The sequence below is a fragment of the Vanellus vanellus genome (genome assembly GCF_965231255.1).
Source record: "Vanellus vanellus genome assembly, chromosome: 1".
NCBI classification, from domain to species: Eukaryota; Metazoa; Chordata; class Aves; order Charadriiformes; family Charadriidae; genus Vanellus; species Vanellus vanellus.
In genome coordinates this window covers 29306847-29331846 of record NC_138905.1, presented here as the reverse complement: position 1 = coordinate 29331846, position 25000 = coordinate 29306847, and the positions used below count along the sequence as shown (strand labels likewise).

Below are 25000 nucleotides of genomic sequence, written 5' to 3'. Positions count from 1 at the left end.
AGTGAAATCAGAACCTTTACGAGTCACTACGGCCCTGCTCTCGGAGCAGATTTCCACGTGGGCCTAATTACAACAAGACTTTGCTTTTCTGATGCGAGTAAATCACTGCGTTCTAATGGGTTGAGCCCCTTCACCTCCAACTTCATTTCATTTTTCCTTTTAAAACTCGGGTCTTCTGAGCTGAAAAAACCAGTCCGTTAACCCAATGAGCCAGCCAGGATGTCTGCCTGTTTTTTAAACTTTGAAAAATCGTTTATTTTCAGAAGCCCAACGTTAGTGAAAAACATACCCACCAGCTTAGGCTATGGAGCAGCTCTTAATGCAAGCTTGCAGGTAAAAAATACTAAGCTATTCTTTCTTTGCACACACTAATTATGTTCTGATGTGTGGTGTATTTAATTTCCTGTTCTACTTTGGTATAGAGTTACCTGTATTTATGCTTATGTGGACCTGGTGGTCATTCTAAATAGTTGGGTTTATCATCCAAGTAAGTTGTGTTACCTAGCACTGCAAGAAGTACTAGTTCTTATTCATGCTACTTTTGATGTGAAGAAGCAAGAAGGACACCCTGTGGCAAAATCCGGAACACTCAGTTTTGCTGCAAATGTTAGATTGATAGAAGCTTTTGCAAATGCATGTGGATATGCATTAATATTTATCCAAGCTGTCATAAATGATTTCACATCATAGTGTTGGGGAACATGGTGCTCATGGCAAAAACTTTAAAGTTTAATTATAATATATAATTTTTATGCAGAAGAGGCAAATGTCAGGACTTTTTTATTTTGAGTTAAGTTCTGGTCATTTTTTAAAGTATAGCAGCTGCCTCCATTATAAAGGAGCCATACGTTGTGTGGAAGGGCATAGGGCTAAGTGTAATTCAAAGTCGAAAAATGATGTAAAACTAGAAAGTGCTGTGAATATCCGAATACAATTAATAATGGAAAATAATGAAACCTATGTAAGAGAAATAGTAAACCAGAAACAGAGATGCTGTTATACTCAGGATTTGAAAATAATTGGAAAATGCACAAAGTCCTTCTGACCACCTCTACAGCTACCCACAATGAGCCGCTTTGTGTGTGTATATTCGTACGCGTATGAACATTTAGAAGTGATTTTGTACATGTATGGACTAATCATTTTATTTTCACTCTTCATTTTGCTAGGCTGCACTGGCAGAGAGTAGTTTACCATTGCTTAGTAACCCAGGATTGATAAATAACGCATCCAGTGGCTTACTGCAGGCAGTCCATGAAGATCTCAATGGTTCGCTGGATCACATTGACAGTAATGGAAATAGCAGTCCGGGCTGCTCTCCTCAGCCTCACATGTAAGTGCAGTTAGCATCCTTTCAAGAAAAAATGCCTTAGTCTAAGACATAATATTATTCAAAAAGTGCTTTGGAACATGGTAAGTGAAACATCTGGAGCTATATGCTTGAAACTAAACATTTATATTAAAGTATTTAAATAGATGAGTCTTCATTTACTTTGTAGGAAGATTGGTGTAAGCCTTTTTTTTTTCTTTTTTCCTTTTTTTTTTTTTTTTTAAACCTCTTCAACTTGCTTGCAAGCATCGAATGTAACAGGCGACTGATCTCTGTGGTCATTTTCACAGCCCGGTTTGTAACGTATAGCCAGAATGTTCATGTTGGAATTAGTTGTAATTTTAACTATGAGTCTCTAAACCATTTATGAACTGTAGTGGAGATATTGCCCGTTTATATAAACCGTAAAATGCAAAGTTTAACTGTTGCCCACAGTTTACATAGAAGCCAGTAAAGTGTAACTTTTTGCCTGTCGTATAAATCAGTGTAATTACATATTCAAGTTTAATTACTGGTGCGTCTGTATTGGCAAGGTTTATATGTTATATTTTATGCAAGACTACGATTCCTATTAATATTTAGCAGCTAACTATATCATTAATTACTCTAAAATCTTTCCCCTACCATCTTTTTAATGGAGCTGAGAGAGTGGAAGTATTAAAAATTGATGTATTGTGGATTTCAGAAATGTGTCTGAAGCTTTGGAAATGCCTGGCCTTAATCAGTGGTGTCAAACGTGGCAGTTTCTTGTTTACTAAATAGTAAAACATGTATCTTGGAGGTATTGTTTCCCAGGTTATTTATATAATAATTAGCAGCATGATATCTAAGTAGGCTTAGATTTAGGTTTACTGTAGGATGATTTCTTAATGTGTATGTACAATTATGGTCTCTTTTCCTCTGTTTAAAATAGCTGATCTGATTTGCCTTTTTTCTTTCCCTTTTCTCCTTCACGTTTTTAATGTTCATTTTAATTTCTGGAGTGGGATATTTAGCACTAACAGTAATTGAGACCAAACTCCCTTTTTACTTATGCTCTGTTGTGTGCAGAATCCACTTCGATCTGACCTTTTTCCGGGGCAATATTTTGCCGAGTTTTTCTTCTTTTGTTTGGCATGTTAATATATCTGTGATCACACAGAAATGTTTATTGTCATGCATTTAATTGTTTTATTGCACATTATTCTACTTCCCTTTGAAAATAATACACTGTGAACATTCATGTATTTTATCAGGTTCCAAACCATTACTTTTTCAAAATGGAAAAATTTGTCTTTTGGAAGTGTCTTTAGATGTATTAAATAATACAAAAGAAGTAATAAAACTTGAAGTAGAAAGAACATGAATATATGCTCTTGAGAGTAACACTACTCTAAAACAAGTAAAGTGAGCAATCAGACAAAAGTTTTTATATCCCATGCTTTATGCTATCAACCATGCAGTGGGTAGCTTGAGGCCTTTTACTTTTAGCAGTTCTCCTGAGTATGCTAATGCTCTCTTCCTGTATAAAATGCCAAGACAATAAAACTTTAAAGAGCAAACAAGAGTTAGATCATGTGTGTTAAAAACAGCTACTTTACAGAAAAGAATGACACTTGCTATTAAAGTTGTTTTGTAAGTGTTTGGCAGATCTGTTTACATATCCTGTGTACCGTCTGCCATTCCGCTGCATAAACTGAGATGTCTGTGCATATGATTATGTAGATATGGCTACGTTTATAGCTGTGTTTATAGCTAAAATACAGCATATTGTAGCAATCCTTGCCTATAAAAAAGGCAAATAACGTGAGTTAAACCCTAACTCAAGGTTCGGCCTTCCCCTCTCATTCCGACGATACGTCGTTTGTCAAAACTTGCAGTTTCGGGACTCCCATGGTGTCTCTTTTGAAACTTCCGACTATGTGTCGCTCAGTTCTTGATAGATGGAAGCAAAGGAATGTAAATGCACTGACATACCACTAGAGAAGGGGGTTGTGCTCATTCAGCCCTTGCACCAAATTTAGTGCAAGATTACTGGGCTTCTGTGGGACCAAAAGACACAGGCTGTGACTAGATACCTGCTCGCTTGTGAATTTTTTGCCTTTCCCCGGCTGAGGGAGTGAAGAATATGAAAAAGGGAATGAATGCAATCCGCAAGGAAAAGTCAAGGAAGGGAAAGGCTTGTGCAGGCGGCAGAGGATCGAGGAAGAAGGGAGGCCTCTTCCTTGCCTCCATAAACACGTTGACCAGGGCCCCTCGCTTTCGTTAAAGAGCATTACTGAAGAAAATTAGAAGAGAACGTAGGGAAAGCATGGCAGAAATAAAATAAGGAATATGGCAAGCAATGAAAAGAAGTTCTAAATTTTACGTTACCTACACAGATTACATAATCCCAGTGGGGTTTTTTTAAGTGAAAAATACTTAATTTACTAGAAAAAAATGTAGTTTACTGCCACAAGCATCCACTTAGTTGTAACTTGTGGTGAAGGTTCACCCAGGAAGTCTGGGTGTTTCTCCCCGAGAGAAGTGTTCTTGGGGGGTTCGTAATTACTGCACTCGCCTATGAAGTAGGTGGCTCTGTTAATCTCCGAGTAGATTAAACCTCCATCTCCTGCTTCCCAGGAAAGCGTACTAGCCATGACACCAGGAATATGCTGAGCAATTATGTTGCCTGCCATCTTGAAGCTGGCACGCAGCCAGGGGCAATGGAGCATGGCGTTAGGGAAAGAGGCGAGAGGTTGCGTGCAATTTAGAGATCAGAGCATTCAGTTGGGAAGGGGCAGAGTCGGGCTTCTCGACAAGCTGTCGGGGAGAGACATTTGTTTGGTATTAGAGCATTAGCAGGAAACGCGGAAAAAGTCCCAGTGACAGTGTCAAAGCCAAGCATCTCAGTTAGGCATTTGGTTGTTAGAATAGTACTGAACATCGTTGTATCAGATAAATATGTGATAGTGGAACTTTCTTATTTTGGAATGTTCATATTAATTTTTTCAGCAGAAATGTATCTTTTTATATACATAATGAAAATTGTGTGTGTGTGTGCAGTAGTCAGTATTTCTGTGCTTTAAGCATGAGAACTTTATCAAAGAAATCGATTTCTGTTATTGTAATACCTTAGCTACTCAGTATCAGAAAGTGGGGAAACTATTCCAGTCTTTGGATTTGAACCTGGCGCTTCACATCTGGTTTTCGAAACAGAGTAGTAAGAGCAATTGGAGTCATCAGTTTATCCATCTGTGGACAGGTATCTTACATAGGTGGGTGAATCATCTTATTTAGAAAATAGTCCCTGTTCATAGACTAGAGAAAGACGGTAGGTGTGTAACTTCAAGTAAATGTATAACATTTAAATACTTGTTAAGCACAGCGAGTCCCAGCTGCTGTATTTAGGGCAGTGGCACTTTAAAAGCTTTACAGTTTTTGCCTTGGGTGATGATATATAATCTGCTCCATTTCTTTTGCTTCTTGAACACTTAAAAATACTGCAGTAAGTTTAGAGCGATTAGTGTAACCATGGCCTGGTAGTTGGGATATCTCCTGTATTAATAATTACGTAAAGCATCTGAAATTTTACGCTGCATGCCTCCCAGTTTCTGTTCCCAGTCTGATGAAAGATGGTAATTCAATGTTATGGTATGCAGCATATCACTAGTGGGATCTCAAATCCTAGGTTTACTTTCTGTGTTTTAGCAGTATTAGATCAGAGTTCTGTCTTTGATTGGTCTTCAAATCCAATTCCTAGTAGGTTGATGTGGGCACTAAGTGCTCCCTTGACATAAACCTTCACTGAGAAAATACGTTACTTATTGTGGGCATATATGTTCTGTTCAAAATTCCAATTTCCTCTAGTATCAGTTGTCAATAATCAGTGTCAGACAATTATCTTTTCATTTAAATCAATACTTAAGTCTCTGTTTCTTCCTTCATTTTTTGAACATGGACTACTTCTCCAAAATTACTGTGGGTTTTAGCTGGTAAGCAACTGGTTTCACAGTGACAAACTCAACAGAAGGTATTTTATATGCAAAAATTCATTATTCGTGTAGAACTAGGTGCTGCTAATCTTGCCTAACAATTGTACATGGATTAGAAGCTCCTCTGTACACACCTTTGGGGTATAAATGGAGACTTCTGAAGTAAAAATAGAAACCACAAGCATCCAAAGAAGTGCAATTAAAGCTGCATGGTTGTGGGAAACTTTGGAAGAACTTTTATCATCTCTGAAGAAACAACAACATTGGACAAGACATGGAATGATATGTAGGAACAATCATGACAGTTCATGCATTAGTGATAACACAACTTCTTTTTAACCTGCGTGTCATAGCCAGTATACTGCTGAAGATTTTGGAGGGACCAAACTCTTGAAAATACAACAGAGACGGGAAAAATAATAGCACAAAGTTGATTTCATTATCATCCGGATGTTCATTGAAGGATCTATATGTATTGGTTCGGAAGGAACTGAAAGGCAGTTCTTACTCGGCGATGGAATATGAGGGATGGAAATCAAGTTCAACTGTTTTTCTGCTGTTTGTCTGTGCATTTGTACTAGATTGACCACACTTAAGTGATTATTGCAACTGGCACAGACCAGGGTGTTTTATCACCAGAACACGTGGTGCATCTCTTGTCCGCACGTTCATATTTTAGCAAATGCGTTATGCAAAATGCGGCTTTACTTCATTGTATAAATTTTGGGGGGAGAAGGTAAAATTCTAATCTGCAAAGCTGTTGACAGCAATTGAGAAAACAAAAAGAAATTGGTCGTCAGAAAAGCCAGAAATTTGTAGACTGAGAAAATGTAGTCTCACCATAGGAAACAATGGGGTGGTTATGCCATTCTGTTAAAACTCACTGCAGCTCATTAAGTAAGGAGCGGGAGGAGTTAGCAAAGGAGGTAGGGAAAGCAAATATCCTTCTGGTGAGGTTTTGTGGAAGGGGGCTATCGTCATGATTTTCTCCCTGCTCGCACTGTGTGAGCGTGTAGACTGAGGACAATGCAACTGATTTCTTACATTCTCAATGGATTTATGAAAATAATCTAGTTCCTAACAGCAAATCCAGTATCCAGGAGATAATGGGTGTTTTACTCGTTTCTAGAATTTTAATTGTTGTTTGCTTTTTAAAAGTGCAGTGAAAACCAAAAAAAAATTGTCAAGAGTCGCTTTAAAAAAGAGAATTCATATATCCTCATCTCATATATGACTCTTTGTATTCAGCTACTGTAGTGGTGTGCTCTGTAAGACAGGAATTGCTTGAAACCAAATGTCAAGACGCACATATATCGCATGAGCTTTAAAGCTGTTTCTAGAAGAAGTTGTGTTAGGTTGTTGTGAGAAAGAATAACTTTTGTCCAAATGAACAACAATAAGAGTCGATGTGAGGTGAATTAGAAAAATGAGTTTATCTAGTGTAGTCCTTCATCTTCAATTCTGTCTTTGAAAAGGCGAGTTCCAACCATCTGTGGTTTTAGTCACCTTTTCCTTTTTATTCTTGCTGTCATTCCCAACCCTACTCCTTTACCTTTCCCACTCTTGCCCTGACTGGATCGTTTCTTTCTGCAGTTCTATCTGCATAATCATCAAACTTGTTATTTTTTTTTAAACTTTTTTATCTTTAAATTTTATTCCCAGAGGCAAATATGATTATTCTGCTCTAAGATCATTTACTTTTGAGGTGCTTCAATTTGAAAGCATTCCATTGTCAGGTCGTTCCCATATCTGATTATTCCAGTCCCCCACTGTTAAGCTTTCACACCACTTACGGTAGGTTACCTATCATTCCAGTTTTAATCCCTTTCATTCCCTTGTTTCTTTAACTTCATAATGTTCCAATCCTCCAATCCCCCGTCTTTCCTTCTTTCCTTTTTTTTTTTTTTTTTGTTATCATTGCATTGTCCCATTGCATGATCTCTTTGCATTTACCTTGGAGGCTTGTTCTGTTCTAGGAGACTGCTATGATCCAAGTCTCTTGTTCATTGTATAAGACTTGACATAGTGTATAAGAAAATAAACTCTTGAAACACATGAATTAACAGGGATGTAACAAGCATTATTAAATAGGTGAGAAGCATGTAATTGAGCAGATGAATGTGGTAGCAATTGCAGTAGTTCTGGGTATCCTTGTTCATCAAAAATGTTTCACCTAATCACATGATATTTTAATGCCTGTATAATTTAATTTCACACATTTTTATTCATAAATCTAACTTAAGGAAGATAATGGGCAAAATCTAACTTAAGGAAGATAATGGGCAAAGAGACTTTGTGACAATTGATTTTTGTTTTTATATGAAAAGAGGAACAGCTAGGAGCCAGGATCTTAAAGGTTATAGCTTTTGTCTGAGCATATTCCCATTGAAAGAAGGTCTGTTGTGAGAATATGCGGTGAAATAATTTTGGCTTTTCCTAGCTCTGCAAAGCATCTGAAAGTGACAGGCAAGTCCTGCAATCCAATACTTTATCATACTATTTTCTTACCATTTACTTTTTTTTTTTTTATGCTTTAGCTGATTGTATGGATTATGCGAGAGTAAACTTTCAAGTTGTGACTGTGCCTCCCTACTTTCGTACAGAGCCACTCGCTCACATGTAGGCACTAATGGAAAAATAAGCAATGAAGTTTCGATTAATAATATTTTTCAACCATTCCCATTGACATAACTTTTCGCTTGCATATTTCCTGGAATGTTTGTATTCTTCTTTCTTTTTTTTTTTTTTTTATTTTATTTTGCTTTACTTTACTATTCAGTCCATTTGTCCTCTACATTCTGCTTCTGTTCATCAATTTTCTTATCTTCCAACACCAATGTTCCAGTCCTTTATCATTTCCTCTTTAGCTTCTTAAATGTTACATGCCTTACTTTGGATCAGAAGTAGCTGTTTCTTCTTTACGTTATTCCAGCCCCAATTGTTGCACTTCTACAGTTCATTCCCAATGCTCTTGACAAAAAGATCACTCCAGAGATATAGTGCCTTCAGCTGAAAAGTGTCAGATCCCCATAGCGTGGCTTGTACAAGTTGGTAGGCTCCTGTGGGGTTTCACAGAATCTTTTTGGAAGCTGTCTTTGCTGAAAACTTTGTGGTACTGCTGTCATGAATTCTCAGTGTATGGGCAAGGTATTTATGCTTTTCATATAACAGGTCTGTATAAGAAAAGGCAGCATCTTAAATATTGTTACAGATGTTAAAAATGTTTTTGAAGTTGTGCAACTAAATCTCTCTGCAGTGTGGTTGTGTAACTCATAAATTTAGTTCATAGATTACTGGCTATGTACAACACAAAAGCTGAGATGATAGTGCCATTTACAGTGTATTTCTAAAATGGTAATGAATTTCTAAAACAGTTATGAATTTTATCCACTTTTGGTGATTGCATTTGGATTTTGAGTAACTATAATATTGTAAGCCAAAAATTTTGAAAGTGGACTCTCTAGATATATTTTTGTAAATACACATGTCCAAAATGTGCCTTTACGTTTACATATCATGTAAACAGTTAAAGAAAAACATACAATTATATCCATTTGGTATGTTATACCCGTAGTTTCAATTATGGTCCATAAATACAAGCAAAGATTCATTGAAAAATATAGGACATTATGCTGAGGAAGTGTTATTATTTGACTACTATATAGTCTTTAGAATTTGTAGAAAACTCTAGGCAATTTACAGATTTTAAAGAAATAAAAATGTCAATGGACTTTTTTTTCAAGAGTTTATAGAAAGATTTCATCTCAGTGTGAAACTCTGTGTGTAGGTCACGTTAAAGTAATCAAATCTCAAGAAGACTAAAGACGTGATTACACCTGGTAAAGTCCATATACAAAAGCAGTGTTCACAATCTTCTGGCAAAGTGCAGTTGGGAAAATGTGCTCTTGGCATCTAACAGCAGTTTATGATTTAGAACAGTGCAGGGAATGCATATGTGTAGTACAGACCCTGATGGGGTCTCTGTTAGGGTTATAACTGTAAGTATTCCGGTGGTTTTCTCCAACTAAACAACAATATTAAATGTATATCTTAAATTAGGCTGAACAAATCCAGTAGTCTTCCTCCCTTACCTAGACTTACCAAGTTCATTTGTTCCACTCTACCCATTAAGAGAGGTGTAATGATGTTGCAGAGCCTTTGTATGATTGTGGCCACTCAGCCTTTTCAAAGATTTCTATAAGCTTCTGATTGAGATGGATAAGGGGAAATGTTTCTTTGATGCAGTATTGTGTTGTCATAGTAGTACTCTGGGTAATTAGGGACTTCCCCCAACTTGATTTTTATTTTTCTTTGTGTTTCCCTTCCTTTTCTTCATTCCTTGCATATTCGGCATTATCAGACACCATAGCTGAAAAACGCTCTTGGAGCTTTTATCCTCTTGTTCTAAGAACACAGGAAATCAGCGTCATGTTGTGGGCATGTTCCTCTCCTAAAATTATCATAGTCCATCTCAAATTTGAAAGCCACTGCAGAACTTCATTCCTTTGATGATTATAAGTCACGTTCCAATTTCCAGAGTAAATATATCCAATTTAGTTTCACTGATATATGTTCTAGCTTACACAGTCTTTCTTACTCCTCCTCTTTGTTTCTCAAATGTGTTCTAGAGACCGCACTGTGAACTTTGAATCTTCATTTTGGCAGACCAAACAGGCTCTGTCTGATACAGAAGACTGTCCTTTCTCCTCATCTTTCTAGTAGCCATTCCATAAAACCACTCACTTTGGATTTTTTTTTCATGTGCAGATGTTAACAGTTTTTTGAAGCATTCCATTCATAGTCATATATAATGTCTTTCTTCTTTCTCTCTGTTCTCATGGGGGAAAAAACATATTTTAACTAAATTCGGCTAAACTGTTGTGGTTTATTTTTGTAGTATGGTATTAAATGATGGACTGGGGGCCCTGTTGTGATAAGTGCTTTACAAAGGCAAAACAAAGAGGATTTTCAAATCCCTGCCCCAAACTCTTGCAGTCTTTAGGTAGTAATTGAATTGTTTAATTTTTGAAAGGCATCTTCAGATGTAGTTTGAATGGAAGCTGCATATTACTTACACTGCTGTCCCCATGTAGAATAGCATCAGGCTTTGTTTGGAAGAGGGTTTGACACAATGCCAGTTGGCATTATACTGCACTATACATACGTTAAACCAAAAGGTAAACCATGATTGGTAGCAGTGAAATACCTTGAGAGGAGCACCCAGCAATTAGAGTTTTGTTACTATGCATGTCCTTTTATTCATGGCATCATGAAAGAAATAATTATACTTTTGTATCAATCCGGAGTTATTGGAATTACAATTTAAAACATATGGGTTTTTATTTTGTAGCTAGATATTTACAGAGGTAGTAATGAACAATGTATTGCACTGTATATATTTCATTCAGCTGGAATATACTGCTCTGTGAAGCAGAAGTCTGTGTTAAGCACAGGCCCAAGTATGCGGTTAAGAGGCAGGATATGTTAACCTAGGCTCTGTGATATCTCAGGTGTCTCCTAATCAACTCAGCCTGCAGGCAAACTATATTTGAGTTTTCTTGCAGAGGCCCCACAGATATAACATATTCTTCAGACATGGTGCACTTCAGATCCAAATCTTAAATCTGTAATAGCATAAAACTGGGAGGCATGATTGGTATTCACATGTTGTTAACAGTTTGGTGAAATGTTCTGAGAAAAGTTAGAGTAAGTTTGAAGTGTTACATGTAAGAACAATCATTGGTGTAAATATGAGGTGGTGATGACTGGATACGCAGTCATTCTCAAGACTCTAGAAATTGTAGCAGGTCACCAACTGAATGTGCACTGACAAAGGTAAGTGGTTGTGAAAACATCCTTAACAGGAGTTTTGCACCTAAAAGTAAGCTCTGTCCTCCACCCGGTTCTTCTGATTGGCCTTTTCTGAAGACTGAGGAAGGACTAAAAGCATTAGGTTTGTTGAGAAGAGAGAAAGTGAGTGAGGAAATGAACTTCAGAATGCTGTGCAGAGAAGATGGGAATGAACTTGTCCTTGTCCATTGAGAGCGGGACAAGAAATAATTGATTAGTATTTCAGCAAGAAGAGTTAGGATAGAAACCAGAAAAAGTAAAACCTTTCTGACTGTAGGATAAGGAAGTGCTGATATGTATACCAGCACAGAGCCTCTGTGGAACCGCTGATACTGCAGGCTTCTAAGAGCAAATTAGAAGCGGTCAGAAGTCGTTTAGGTATAAATGATCCTATTTTGGAGTAGGGGAAGTGGATGAAGAGACTGTATGATCTCTTGAGGTCCCTTCCAACCCTTTTTTTCTTTGATTCTTATGATAAATCTGGAAGAAATAGGTTTTTTTCATGTGTGCCATGTCTTACTAGAGGCTAGCTGAGATTGTCCAAGTCCATTTACTTTGTAATCTGGAACAGCTGTCATAGCTAAATATCTTTAAGTACTCCTATTTTTAAGATTGAATGAACCTTGGCCTTACAGAAAAACATGTAGTAAGCATAAGTTTCAACTAATGTAAGAAATGTCAGCTAGGGCAGTGCAGGCAGTCCTACACAGGTCAGTTTGACCCATTTGTCCCTGCTGAGTGTGATGTGCAGTTCTGCTTGTTAAATGCTACCATCAGTTCTTCGGCAGAAAACATATTGAAGGACTAGCCGTTCTCCAGGCTTCTTCTAGTAGGCAAAGCTAGTCATCACTTCAAGCTCTAGCTAGCTCTTAAACATGGAAAAAAAAAAATAAAAGACCAATACTGCAAAAAACAGCATATGAAAAGAAAATATTTTGGTAGCATCCTGCTGAAAATTTTGAAACATACCTATCAAACATACCTGTCAATCAACATTTTCAGTGAAGATGGTTCCAGAATGAAAAATGTAATGCTATTTAATCCCTTGCTGCTGCATTAGAACAAAATGGTTTGGGGCCACTGTGGAAAAATGTTGATGATTTGCTTATAAAAGTGTGCTGGAAGTGTTAGTATAAAGATATTATTTTCAGCCTTTCTGTCCCACGCTATCTATCTGATCATCTGTATGTTTTTCAAGATAGCAGAGTTTTATTGGTGTAAAAGTTTTCAAATGAAATAAACAATTTTATGTAGCCTGTATTTATATTAAGATGTATGGAAAACACACATAGTACAGTCCAGCCTCTTTTCTAAAACTTTCTTGGTTTCAGGCTTGCTCTTTTTTGATAGTTCTTCAACAACCCCCAAAACATTCAGACACTCACATCTCTAGTACTTTGTCATTTTGCTTTGAATTTTTACCTTAAACATTTCTGTGCTCTTTCTCCCTGATCCTTTTCTTTGTTTAGCATGTTAACTTTTGACGTTCGAACTAGATGCAGTTAGCGGTTTGAAAGACTTGAGGCCTGTGCCCTTAGCTCATTCTTAGTCAAGTTTCTACTTTTTTGTGGTTCTATCACAGAGAAAATACATTTATTTAGATGCCAAAGGAAGCAAGCCAATGTCAAGGATGGGAATTTCAGTAAGAGTCACTAGAATCAGAAAATCTACGTTAATGTCACCTTCTTAATCAGAACTTGATTCCTAAAAATTTTGATCCTGGAAGAAGGTCTCATTGTGCATGACTTTTGAGCATCGTTTGATATTTAAAGAATATATATATTGTTAATTTGTCGGGTTTTTTGTAAAGATCCTTTCTTTATCAACAGTTCAAACATTTAATCTAATTATTTTTGTAGTAAGTATTATTAACATTCATAGCTGATAGTATATCAGTGCAGATAGGGTATACCTATTTATTGTCTTGGCATTTTCTTGCCAGGTTTAAAAAAAAAAAAAAAACAACCAAAAATCCATGAAGAACTAATCAATTTAATTATCAGTTTCATCAGCTAAGAGAAAAAAATCTGCATGTTTTCATTACCCATTTTTAATTAAAGATCTCTTTTTTCCTTTAACCAAGAAAAAAAATGAAATTGTCATGTGTGTATCAACAAATCTGTCAGTTCTCTAGAAATTTCTCTGTACAAAGCTCATTTCTTTGTGTAAAAGGAAGAGGAGGACATTTTGGTGGTGGGTTTTTTTTTTTATTATTTTCAACATTTTTTCAACTCGGACTCATTACTACAAAGCTGAAAGACTTCAAAAACTTGTATTGCATGTTTTTCTTTTCATTCGGATTTGCCACCGATGTCCAGCCTCAAACTTAGCTTAGAATAGAAACTGCAAGTTTTAGCTGTCCCTAATTTAAAGTAAACCAGTTTGTATTTTGACGTGCTTGGGCAGGGCCAAACTGATAGGGAAGAAGCACCAAACACTATCTTCAGCCACTTTAGGAACAAATGCGTTGGTGTATTTTGTAGCTAAGCAGCACAAAATCATTCCTGGTTTGGGAAGTGCCTATGGTATAGAAAGGAAAAAAGAGAGGTTCACTTCTAATCACCATGAATTAATGGCTGGCTGGCTTCTGTGGTGTGAGGGTCAGCACCTGTTAAAACATCTTCCTGTAGCGTAATGGCAGGCGGCATCTCAGAATTATTGAATACTTGTATATTTTAATCCTATACAAATATTTAATAAATTTAAAAAACACAGGTCATTAGCTGTGTAAACTACTGAGGATTTTAAAACCTTTTCTTTAGCAGTAGCTCTGTGCCTTTTTATCTTTAGAAGAACTCAGTAGTGGGATAACTGTAGTGATAAAGTGATCATAAATATGCCATATTAAATTGGGTGAGCCTAAGTATGGGTAAGGTGAAGTGTGAACGTTTGCTTTTTTCCTATATTTTCCTTATTTCCATATTTCTACTATATCACTTTTACTCATACCTCCAAGCTGCTATTCCTCTTGTGTTGACCTCAGTAGCAGCTAAATTAATTTGATTCAAAGTGCTCCTATAATTTTTAATGTTTCCTCCTACAGAGATGTTTACCATGCCATAGGTCACTTCTGTTGTTCTGTTCTGGATTCTGCTATATTGTTTTTGAGATGAGTGAGTAATAGCTAATAGGCAGTGAAGTACATTGAATGTATTAGTTGAAGTGAGTGCCTACAATAAATACATAGACATGTTTTATAGTATTGTTACTGTCGTTATTCTATCCTTATTAGTCTAACACACTGGGTTTTGACTTCTTAAGCAGAGGCGCCATTGAAAGATTAGTAATAACATATATTTCACAAGTGGTTACAGTAGGTAGATGTATATGGGTAGTTTATTTTCTTTCTTTTATTTGTCAACAGTAGATTGATTGGCCATGGATTGTTAGCTTTGTTATTTTTTTCACAGTTAACTTTACATGTGACTAATCTAAATACATTGTGTTGTTACCTCAGTTTATATATTCTTCTGGGGTATTAATAGTTGTATTCAAAATAGAAATCAAATGTAGGATCTTGGAGAATTCTCACTGTTGACCTACCTCCATGTTGTGAAATAAACTTTTGAGTTTCCTTCAGTTGTATTACTGGCAAATCCTTATGTCTAATTTAAGTATGAGTTAGGTTTTTGAAGTTGCTCACAGGAATTTGCAAATTAAAATACATCTGTCGTATCTCCATGTTTACTGTTGTATTACTCTTAGAAGCCTCGTTGGGCAAGCAAAATTAGTGGTCTTATATCTACTTGTTATTCCACCTCATTTGTCTAGTATAAAAATATGTGATTCGCTATGTGTATCACCTTAGGTTATTCCCCCTTCTCCCCAAGCGTTCTGTCAGATGCATTGCGTATTTCACTTACATCTTCTGCTGTGAATAAACTTCACAAGTGAAATCTTGGCCCTAATGAAGTCAAGGGAAATTTTGCCATTGACTTAAATGAGATCTGGATTTCATCCCAGGAAACCATGTGTCTTCATGTCTTTGGCTTTCCCTCATTTCTTATTCTGCCTTCAGTCACTCCTAATCACTCCTAATCTCCATCTGATATTTCTTGTGACTCCTTACAGCCCCATTTCTCAATTTTAGTTCATTAAAATCTTTTTTTCCCAAATAAGAGAAGGAGTTCTGAAATCTTTTTATTAGATCTTTGAAAATTTTTACAATCTTAGTAGTCTACATCATTAGCAAAATTGCTAATGTTGAAATCCAGAACGTTTTTATCTGTGCAAATAGAAGCAAGAAAATATTTTCTCAGTTGTGGCAGGACTAACTGGGAATGCCCTGATAACCAATAAGTTTCTAAGTGATTTTTAAAAAAGGTTTGTTTTTTTTTTTTCTGTTAATAGAAGTGTAATATCTTAATATTTTCTGCTATCTATACTCCCCTAAAACCCAAAAGACACAGATAAAATCACCATTTCTTGGGGATTTCTGGCATTAAACTGCCTTCTTAATCCTTTGTGCCTCCTTTTCAGACACCCTGTTTAGCTTGTGGCATAATCTTTTCTTTAAAGTAGCACCATGTATTCACTTAGTTCAAATTTTCAACAATCTTCCTGCTGTCCCCCTCCCCTCTGATATTAGAGATACATACACACTCAGAGTAGCATTCCTCTGCCGTGTTCATGCTAGATCTTCACATCCAATAAATAATTTTTTCTTGTGTTATGCTGGTCTTCCAGTTCCAACACCTGGGTATTCTCTGTTTTCTCCTGGGACATAGGGATATGCTGGGACCTGTGCTGTTTAACATCTTCACCTCTTTCTCATCAGGTTTGCAGATGACATCAAATCAGGGGGAAGAGTTGGTATGCGTACAGGTAGGATAGCCGTTCAGAGGGCCTCAGGTTTGCAGACGACATCAAATTAGGGGGAACGATTGGTATGCGTAAGAGTAGGATAGCCATTTGGAGGACCTGTATGGGCTGAAGGACTGAGCCAAGAGGAACTTTATGAAATGCCATGCCATGCCCTGCACTGAGGAAAGAAAATCCTGTTGCAATGATGCACGCTAGGATGACCTGGCTGGGGACCTGCTTTGCTGAGAAAGCCCTTGGGGTATTGGTGGAGAGCAAGCTGAGCATGAGCCAGCAGGGTGCTCCTGGCAGCTGAGAAGGTCAGCGGTGTCCTGGGCTGTATTAAGCCCAGCAGAGGGCCAAGAGACTGAGGTAAATTATTATCTCTCCCTTCCCCCAACTTCTCAGTACTCATTTAGACCACACCTGAAATACAGTGTCCAGTTTTGGCGCCTCAAATATGAAAAATACAGCAGTAAAGTGGAGTGAGTTCAGCAAAAGGCCAACAAGATGGTGGGAAACAGAAGCAATTGCCCTAAGGAGAGGCTGAGGGGTCTGAGCTTGATCAGCCTGGAGAAGAGGTGGCTTCAAGGGGATCTGACCTTAGTGCTTATAGGGATATTAGCAAGAAGATGGAGCCAAGCTCTTCGCTGTGGTGGTAGGCTGAGAGACAGTGAGCATAAGTTAAAATGAGAGATTCACACTGGGTATGAAGAGAACTCTTTCCTCATGAGGACAGTCAGGCAGCAAGTGGGGCAGTTGCCAAGGAAGTTATGTAGTCTACATCCTTGGAGGTTCTCAAGACCCAATTGGGTAGAACTCTGAGCAACCTGGTCTGACCTTGTAGTTGTGCTTTCTTTCGGCCAAAGGTTGACCTAGAGGTCTCCTGCGGCCCCTTTGACCTGAATTGCTCTGTGATCCTAGAGTATATTTCCATAAAGACAAAACAATGAGAGAAGAAGCAGAAGCAAGCAAGCTTTTTAGCAGCCAAGCTCAAGGAGAAAGGTGCTCTGGATTTTGTTTTACAGATACCAGTGAAGTCATATCAGGTGCTCACTGAAGGGATGGATCTTACAAATAGCAACAACTGAGTTTACATCTTTTTAAGGTATCACAAAAGAAAAGTTGTGTTTGCAAGACCAGTTTTGTGCAGCTGGTAACGGTGGGGTTTGTGATTTATTTATTTTTTTCCCAGAGGGACTCACCTGCATTTGATCTTAAAATAATTGGCTTCTTTTACAGCGACAGATAAAATTTTATCAACACCTATTATATATAGGAAAGCAAATCTCTAGTCTTGGAGGTTGTAAAAGCAATAATAGACTTACACAAACTCATTCTTACTTACTGCTACACCTTACCTGATGTGCCAGAGGCACTTTGTGACCATTGATCATTACTTCCATCTTGCTCCATCTTCTCTAGTGATGAACTAAAGAAGACAAAATTTAGTGGCCTAATTAATTATTCCAGTGCACTCTTATCTCCTGTCCGCAGCATTGCCTGCCAGCTAGGGCTGTTGCCTCTGCTTTTCATCACTAAGTGAGGGCAACTCCCAACTCTACCACGGTAGACTTGAAATCCTTAGTGATGGATGAGATGATAGATATGAAAGGAAGTATATTTTGAAGGTATTTTTTGTGCTTCAGTGTTGCATTTGAGAGAAGAAAAGGTTGATACTTCCCTTTTTCTCTCAACATGGCTTTTGGAGGGCCCAGGGTGGAAGGGTGTAATTTGAAAGTGGCAGGCTGAAAAAGCACATCCAGAAACACCCACATTGGGGAGCAGCGCTTGTATAGGCATTACATTTCCAGTCTTCTTCCACCAGGACGTTGTAGCTTCACTCCCTCCTTAGTGAAATGAGGTAGTGCACCCTCAGCTGCCTGACGAGGATATGTGACAATAGGACCTTCCTCCCTTTCTTGCTTGAAGCTAGAGAATCTGCATATAGACAGTATTTTATCTAGAAATAATAGCACTTCTCCAGCATTTCAGTATATGTGATAAATACAGGAGGGAAGTGATTCCTGATGTTCAAGGAAAAATAATAATGGATTCTGTGACAGTTGTAGCATTACTGAATTTGTATTTAATTACTTGTCTAATATGCTTTCTTCCCTTTCTCAATATTTGGATTAGTATTTCCCTAAATGGCTGTACATATTCACATCAATAAACAGTTCACTTCTACTTAAGAAAAATAATAAACTTTTTACAATAGCGTGAAATTGTGAAGAGACAAAGTAATAGAATTAGATATATTGAAAATACTGTAGGATTTGAGGATTTGTCTCCATTTGCCTACCAAAGCATAAATATAAAAATTCTAGAGCTGAAACAGTGGATTGGAAGGGAGAGCGTTTCTTTTTAAACAGCTGTAGGATATCCTACAGACCTAGAGCTGTACTGGCAAGACCAAGAGCTACAGGGCTTCCTGAGGAAATACTAGTCCAGATCCACTAGGAAAAAAAGAAAAAAAAGAAAGGGGAAAAAAAACCCAAACAAGTCAGTTACTACATCTGTAATATAGTGATTATCATTTCACCAAATAATATTTGGTGAAAAATATTTTTATAGAAAAGTCTAACGGAAGTAACAGCTTTAAATCTATTAGGTCAGAGAGAAATGGAAGTTGTAAATAATATATGTTTCAACAGGTTAAACTGGGAAAATATCTTACATAATGTTAGATGTTAACACAGAAAAGTCTTTGGAAATAAAGATTAAATATGTTCTTCAAATACTAAAATATAGAAATGTACTGAAAGAATTATTTTGACCACAGTATTCTTTGCGCTTGTACCTTGTTGACTTGGATACAAAAATTGTCAGACTTCCACACTTTGAAGAATTCTGTAGCTGTGGATCTTTTAATATCTTCTCACAAACTATACATGGAACACATTTTCTAACTGAATCAAAATTGCACTTGTAGTTTAGGATGCCTACAGCATGAAGGAATTGAGGGCAGTGTGGGTAATACGTAAAAATGTAAATAAAAATTGCAGGTGACATACAAAAAGTTATACGGGAAATGTGGAGTTCTGAAAAAGATACTTTGTAACACAAACATAACATGTTCTGGTTTGTTCTTTTCGTATGCGGAAGCATAGTCAATGTAATGGAAGTAAAGATAGTGAAGAAATGGTACAATTGGGAAAATATCTGCATACTAACCAAGTGGTTTTGAAGATGTAATATTTGTGAGCTTAAAGCTGTCTACAGAATTGTGAGGAAGAATGGGTCAAACTGTACAACATTTGGTTTGGGAAACAGTTCAAGTTGTTTGGGAGCTACCTAATTATTTCTTTTTTTTTTTTAACTTTTAAAAAAAACTTTATTACTTTAACAGACAAACAAAATCTTAAAAGAAATAATCAACATACGTTGTCATACCACATATGGCTTAGAAGTTGTTCAGTCCCAAAGATTCCCTTGGGAAAACTTTCTTTAGCCGAGTTCCAGAAAATTCATCATCTTTATATACTTCTACATGAAGTCACTAGGAAAGCTAGTGAGTCAATAGTATCAAAATTAAAGCCTCATAGAAAATAAGCCGGGGAGGAACTTCAAGACATGATCTAATTTATTGCCCTTTGTGTCATTGAATACCAGAGTAAGAAACTCCCTAGTGTTACTAGGTGCCTCAGTCACCATAGCAATACAAAATACTTTCAGCTGCAACCCAGCAAAAAAATCACCCTTTCATGTTTTTAGACTGACTGTTGCAACCCCTATGTGGAATAAAAATGCATTGAAAGATCTTAAAAAATTACATGACTTGCTGCAGTCTATAAGCTTGCTACAAAGCTCACAGTAAGCACGTTGACCTAGGCAGCTTTTCTATCTAACATCTACCACCTCTTCAATACAAAGCCAAGAGCATAGTCTTTTCAGTGCCAGTCATTACATTGACTGATCTGTCTGAGAGACTGCATCTCTCTTGATCGTGATGTCCCACAGCACTTTCCCTTAAATGACTTTAGCAGAACATTAAAGGGTTTGGGTGGATATGGGCAACAATGCTTAGAGAACCCAGGTGTAAACTGTGGTATTTGTTCCGCTGGGGCTCCTGTACGGGTTGTGGCACTTCTCTGGTGGCTTTCAGAACTGAACGCTGAACCCCTTGCTTTTTTTTTTTTTTTTACCTTTTTCCTTTTTACGTGTACAAATGAGAAATGAACTAATATATTTTTTTTTCCCCCTTCCATAGAATTGGATGAAAGAAATACAGGGAAACTTAAATTGTTAAATCTCCATTAAGGAAGAAGGGAAGGGTATCTGTAGTAACTCAGTGCTGATGGTTATAAAAGGCATTGTCAGACTTTGTATTTTTTCCAAAGAAAAGTTGTATTTTCTATTCAAAGCCTGGAATGAGCACTGTTTCTACTAAGCAAATCCAAACCTTGTTTATTGTAATTATTTATATTTTGTTGTCCTGTGTTCTCACTGCTGTTTTGCTGGATTCGGTATTCCCTTACATTAAAGCTGATGTGACGTGAAACCTCGGTAGAAAACATGCTATCCATAATTGAGAATATTGTATCAAGTATGTTTTCTCCTTGTTGACACCAGCTCAACTCAATTTAATTAAGAAATCATGTACTTGGTTATAGGATCCGCTTGTTTTCTTGTCAGCAACAGCACACATTCTAATGTTTAAAAGTTGAATGTAACACTTGTTTTGTTGCCGTTGCCTAGATTTTGGCAGGATTTTAGTAGCTATTATGCTAAACAAGTTTTCCCAAGGCAGGATCAGGCTAAGCTTGTGCGAAACTCAAAAGACAAGTTCACCTTGTATCAGACAAGTTATTATGGGCTTTGGGAATTTGGCTTCATCTCTAAATATTTGGAAGTTACTTTATACTTTCCTTCTTAGTATATATTTATCCCTCAGCTGCCTGTCCTGTTATCTTTCTTTTTCCTTTGAAGCCTCAAACCTCTTCTCCAGCAGCCTACAAACAGTCTTTGTGAGGCCTCTGTAAGTGTCCAGCAACTGTTACCTGTCTCCCAGCACCTGGCAGCTGTTCCAGTTAAATGTTAAAAATGATGATGTCTTTAAGGATATAGTATACATCTGAGAACATGAGAATGTAAAGCTGTAAAGCATGTGGAACAGTGAATGTTTGAGGCAGCCGCAGAGACGGAGGAACTCCGTGTTCTGTGATCTATGAGTAAGGAAGAACTAATGTGTTGAGATGAGCAGGCAGCTCTGCAAGTTATTAGAATCCTTCTTTTATATTACAAAGGTGTCTCACAGAGAGTTTTGCTTTAAAAGTGCTGGGGTACGAGGAAAATATTCTTTTACGGCAGTAGATCGACCAATTGTAAAGAAGGTGATGCACGCAAATGAGTATGTTCATTTGTTCATATCTTTATCAGAAAGTTCTTTGAAATAATTTAGCATTGCCGTATTTTATTTTTGCTGCTGTTGCAGGCATCTCCTCACCTCCTGTTTCTTCCACAGCATAGTTAGTCCTGAGCTGAGATAGAGGTGTAGTTTGCCAGCACTCGTTCAATAGGAGACAGCCATTTTGATGAGGGCATTTGGATATGATGTAGTAATAATTCTTGCTAAGACATGACTTCATCATCCCTTTGTTCTCCCAGTTAGCAGTGACTGAACTCACTTCTCAGAGATGTGTGTCTGACCTCTTCATAGAGGCCCCCAATGAACTCAGCACTTCACATGGGGGTCTGTCCTTAGTACACTGCTCCCATTGCATAACAACAATGCTGGTGTAGAATTTTGCAAATAAATACATTTAAATATATATCTGATCTATTGAAACACACACGCATACATATTTTCATATTAGTTACATACAAATACCAATCTCGAGATTTAGCTTTCTAGGTACAATAAATATCTAGGGGTATATCGTACTATACTGAAGGTCTTCAAGCTAAGAATGTATTGAGCAGTTTAATAGATGGGTGTCCAAATATTGTTTTGCTTATGGAAAAGAAAAAAAACGGGGTTTAGTTTTCATATATATTTTCTATAGTTGCTTCCTCCTTAGAACATACATAAAATATTATAAATGTAAGATCTGTTACATCTCTAACCAACATGCCTCAACTTTGGCTTTCAAACCTTGGTTTCAAAAAAACAAACTCTAGAGTTGAGAGAAATGTTCATTTCAAGAGCCTATGTGTTATTACGTGTGCTTACACTTCCAGCAAGAGGTGTTTGTATGGCAGCGTTTTCTACGAGCTGTATGCTTAAGCTGCTGGCAGAAAAGCATATGGGATTTATTTTTCAATGGACAACTGAACTGCTTGATTTTGGTCTTGATTTACTGCTGAACTGGAAGAAAGTGTAGTTGACAGAAATGAAAGTTTTCTGTCCTGATTAGTCTTCCAAACTATTAATTCTTCCATGGATTTGTCATCAAAATAATCATTGAACTGTCCTTGCAAAAAAAGAGGTCCTGAATACTAAAAAATTACACCACAAGAGGAGCTAGTATCTTAATGTGTAGTGCATTTTTAGTGGATATTTCTCGTTATCCTCCCTGTTTGTACAGTGGCTGCACTCCAACTGCAGAAATGTAATGAAAACAACCTGGACACCACCCTTATAGGAACTGAACCCATTCGGTAAAAAATAAATGTTCTGTAGTGAGAATTTTTTAAGCATGGAAAGGAAAGCACAGCAATGAATCATAAAATGGTTTGGGTTGGAAGAGGCGTTTAAAGATCATCTAGTCCTTACCCCGCTGCCGTAGGCAGGGATGTCCTTCATTAGATCAGGTAGCTGAAAGCCCCAATCAACCTGACTTTGAATGCTTCCAATGATGGGGCATCCACAACTTCTGTGGGCAGTCTGTTCCCGTGTCTCACCACCCTCTCTGTAAAAGATTTCTTTCTTATGTCCAATCTAAACCTATCTTCCTCAAGTTTAAAAATACTGCCCCTTGTTCTCTCACTACAGGCCTTGGTAAAAAGTCTCCCTCTTTCTTATTAAGCCCCCTTTAAGTATTGAAAGGCTACAATAAGGTCTCATGGAGCCTTCTCTTCTCCAGGCTGAACAACCCCCACTCTCTCTGCCTTTTGTAGGAGAGGTGTTCCAGCCCTCTGACCATTTTTGTGGCCCTTCTCTGTATCTGCACTAACAGATCTATGTCTGTCTTGTACTGGGGACCCCAGAGCTGGATGCAATACTCCGGGTAGGATCTCATAAGAGCAGAGTAAAGTGAGAGACTCACCTCCCTCACCCTGCTGGCCATGCTTCTTTTGATGCAACCCAGGATAGGATTGGCTTTCTGGGTGGCAAGTGCACATTGCTAGCTCGTGTCCAATTTTCCATCCATCAGTGCCCTCAGGCCCTTCTCTGCAGAGCTGCTCTCAATCCCTTCATCGCCCAGTCTGTATCGACATTGAGGATTGCCCTGATCCAGGTGCAGGACTTCATGCTTGGCCTTATTGAACTTCGTGAGGTTCATGTAGGCCCACTCCTCAAGACTGTCAAGGTCCCCCTGAATGGCGTCCCTTCCCTCCAGTGAATCAACTGGACCACTCAGCTTGGTGTTGTCTGCAAATTTGCTGAGGGTGCACTCAATCCCACTGGCCGTGTCACTGATGAAGATATTAAATAGTATTGGTCTCAGTACAGACCCTTGAGTGACACCACAGATGAAGGAATATGCTAGGTATACCAGTGCACAAAATGCAGTTTCTTGGGCACAACACAGGGGACAGAATATTGTAATTATAGTGTTACAGCATCTGGAATCAATTAATATGGCATTATATCACGATTAAAAACATTGAAGATTTCCATCAAAATCTTAGTCGCTTACAAATCTGAAGAAATATCTGAAATTTGAAGCTTAAATGAAGTTCAGAAGTTCTCTTCAACACTTAAAAATGTTTGAAAGAAGATACTAACTAAAAACCCCAAGTTTATCAAATGTCCCTTAAATCTCAAGGTGCACAGTTACTCGCGTTGCCTGAAAAAGTGATGAATGGGTTTTCTCCCCCTTTCAGAAGACACTGTTCAAATTTTTTTCAGTGATAAAAGTAATTTCTGAATGACCCCGCATTCTCTTGCAATATATCTCCCAAACAAATAAGAACAAATATAGTTAAATTTAGATGGAGACTGAAGCACGTTGTTGCCTGTGGGTCCTAATAGTTGTATTCAAATTCAGTAAAGTCTGCGCTGAGGTAGATACTGCATGACCTCGGCTCACCCTGGGGTGTTCCAAACCTCGGGTGTCTGCTAGAAACATGGCAACAGTGAGACGTACGAGATTAGGCTCAATTTCCATTTTTAATCTTTACGGCAGGTTTAACTTTGCAAGAAGAATCAAGCAGTATGTCTTGTTCTTTGTTATTTTATCAATTACTGCATAGTGGCATGTTGGATGCTAACCCGGATAGTAATCCGGTAATCCTTGGATAGTAATCTTTATTTTGTATTCTAGCTAGAAGGAAGGCGTGTTGTAGCTGACTGCTAAATATTTGTTTAGTATATTTTATATACTCTTATTTGTGAGGCAGTCACTATATACAGTGAGCCTAGTCATAGTTCTACCTTATTTCATTTTGTAAATTAAGAGTTTTGCTGCAGTAAATATCAAATGCTCTTAGCAAATACTGGAGATATCAAATTCAGATGGGTTCGTTCCTTTTTCCTTGTTAACCCATGCATCTGTGAATGTGTATACACAGATGTTCTTATAAAATTGACAAAGTACATATTAAAACTTCAGAAGCTTGTCATACTAACATTTACAAAATTCCTTACCAAGAAAGGAAGTATGTCTGATACTGTTATTAATTCCTATTATATGTTGGTTACATACTTGAAACACAATTCCCATTGTTTTGAGTTATTAGGCTTTTTTAATGCAACAGTTTTAAATACATTATCATTTTTAATGGCAGCTCATTTCCTGGTTTTCCAACCCGTAATACTGCTTGGTGTGTAGCACTGTGTCCCTGTACAAGAAATACATTTAAGCGCGTGTTTTGTTCTGAAGCCCGTGAGTAATCCTACTGAGTTTAACCCGGGTTGGAGCTGCGGAAACTCTGCTGGATTGGAGTCAGAGTACTAAGC

At 37.5% G+C, this 25000-nt stretch overlaps 1 protein-coding gene across 1 annotated transcript in view; it reads left to right on the top strand.

The window, feature by feature from the left end:
• Positions 1 to 25000, top strand: part of FOXP2 (forkhead box P2) — a gene marked incomplete at its 3' end in the record, with an annotated part of 437141 nt that overhangs the window by 408706 nt on the left and 3435 nt on the right. The window contains exons 17-18 of the mRNA XM_082496807.1: positions 264 to 333; positions 1170 to 1333. Coding sequence (XP_082352933.1) covers positions 264 to 333; positions 1170 to 1333 — 234 coding nt within the window. The remainder of the gene's footprint in view (positions 1 to 263; positions 334 to 1169; positions 1334 to 25000) is intronic.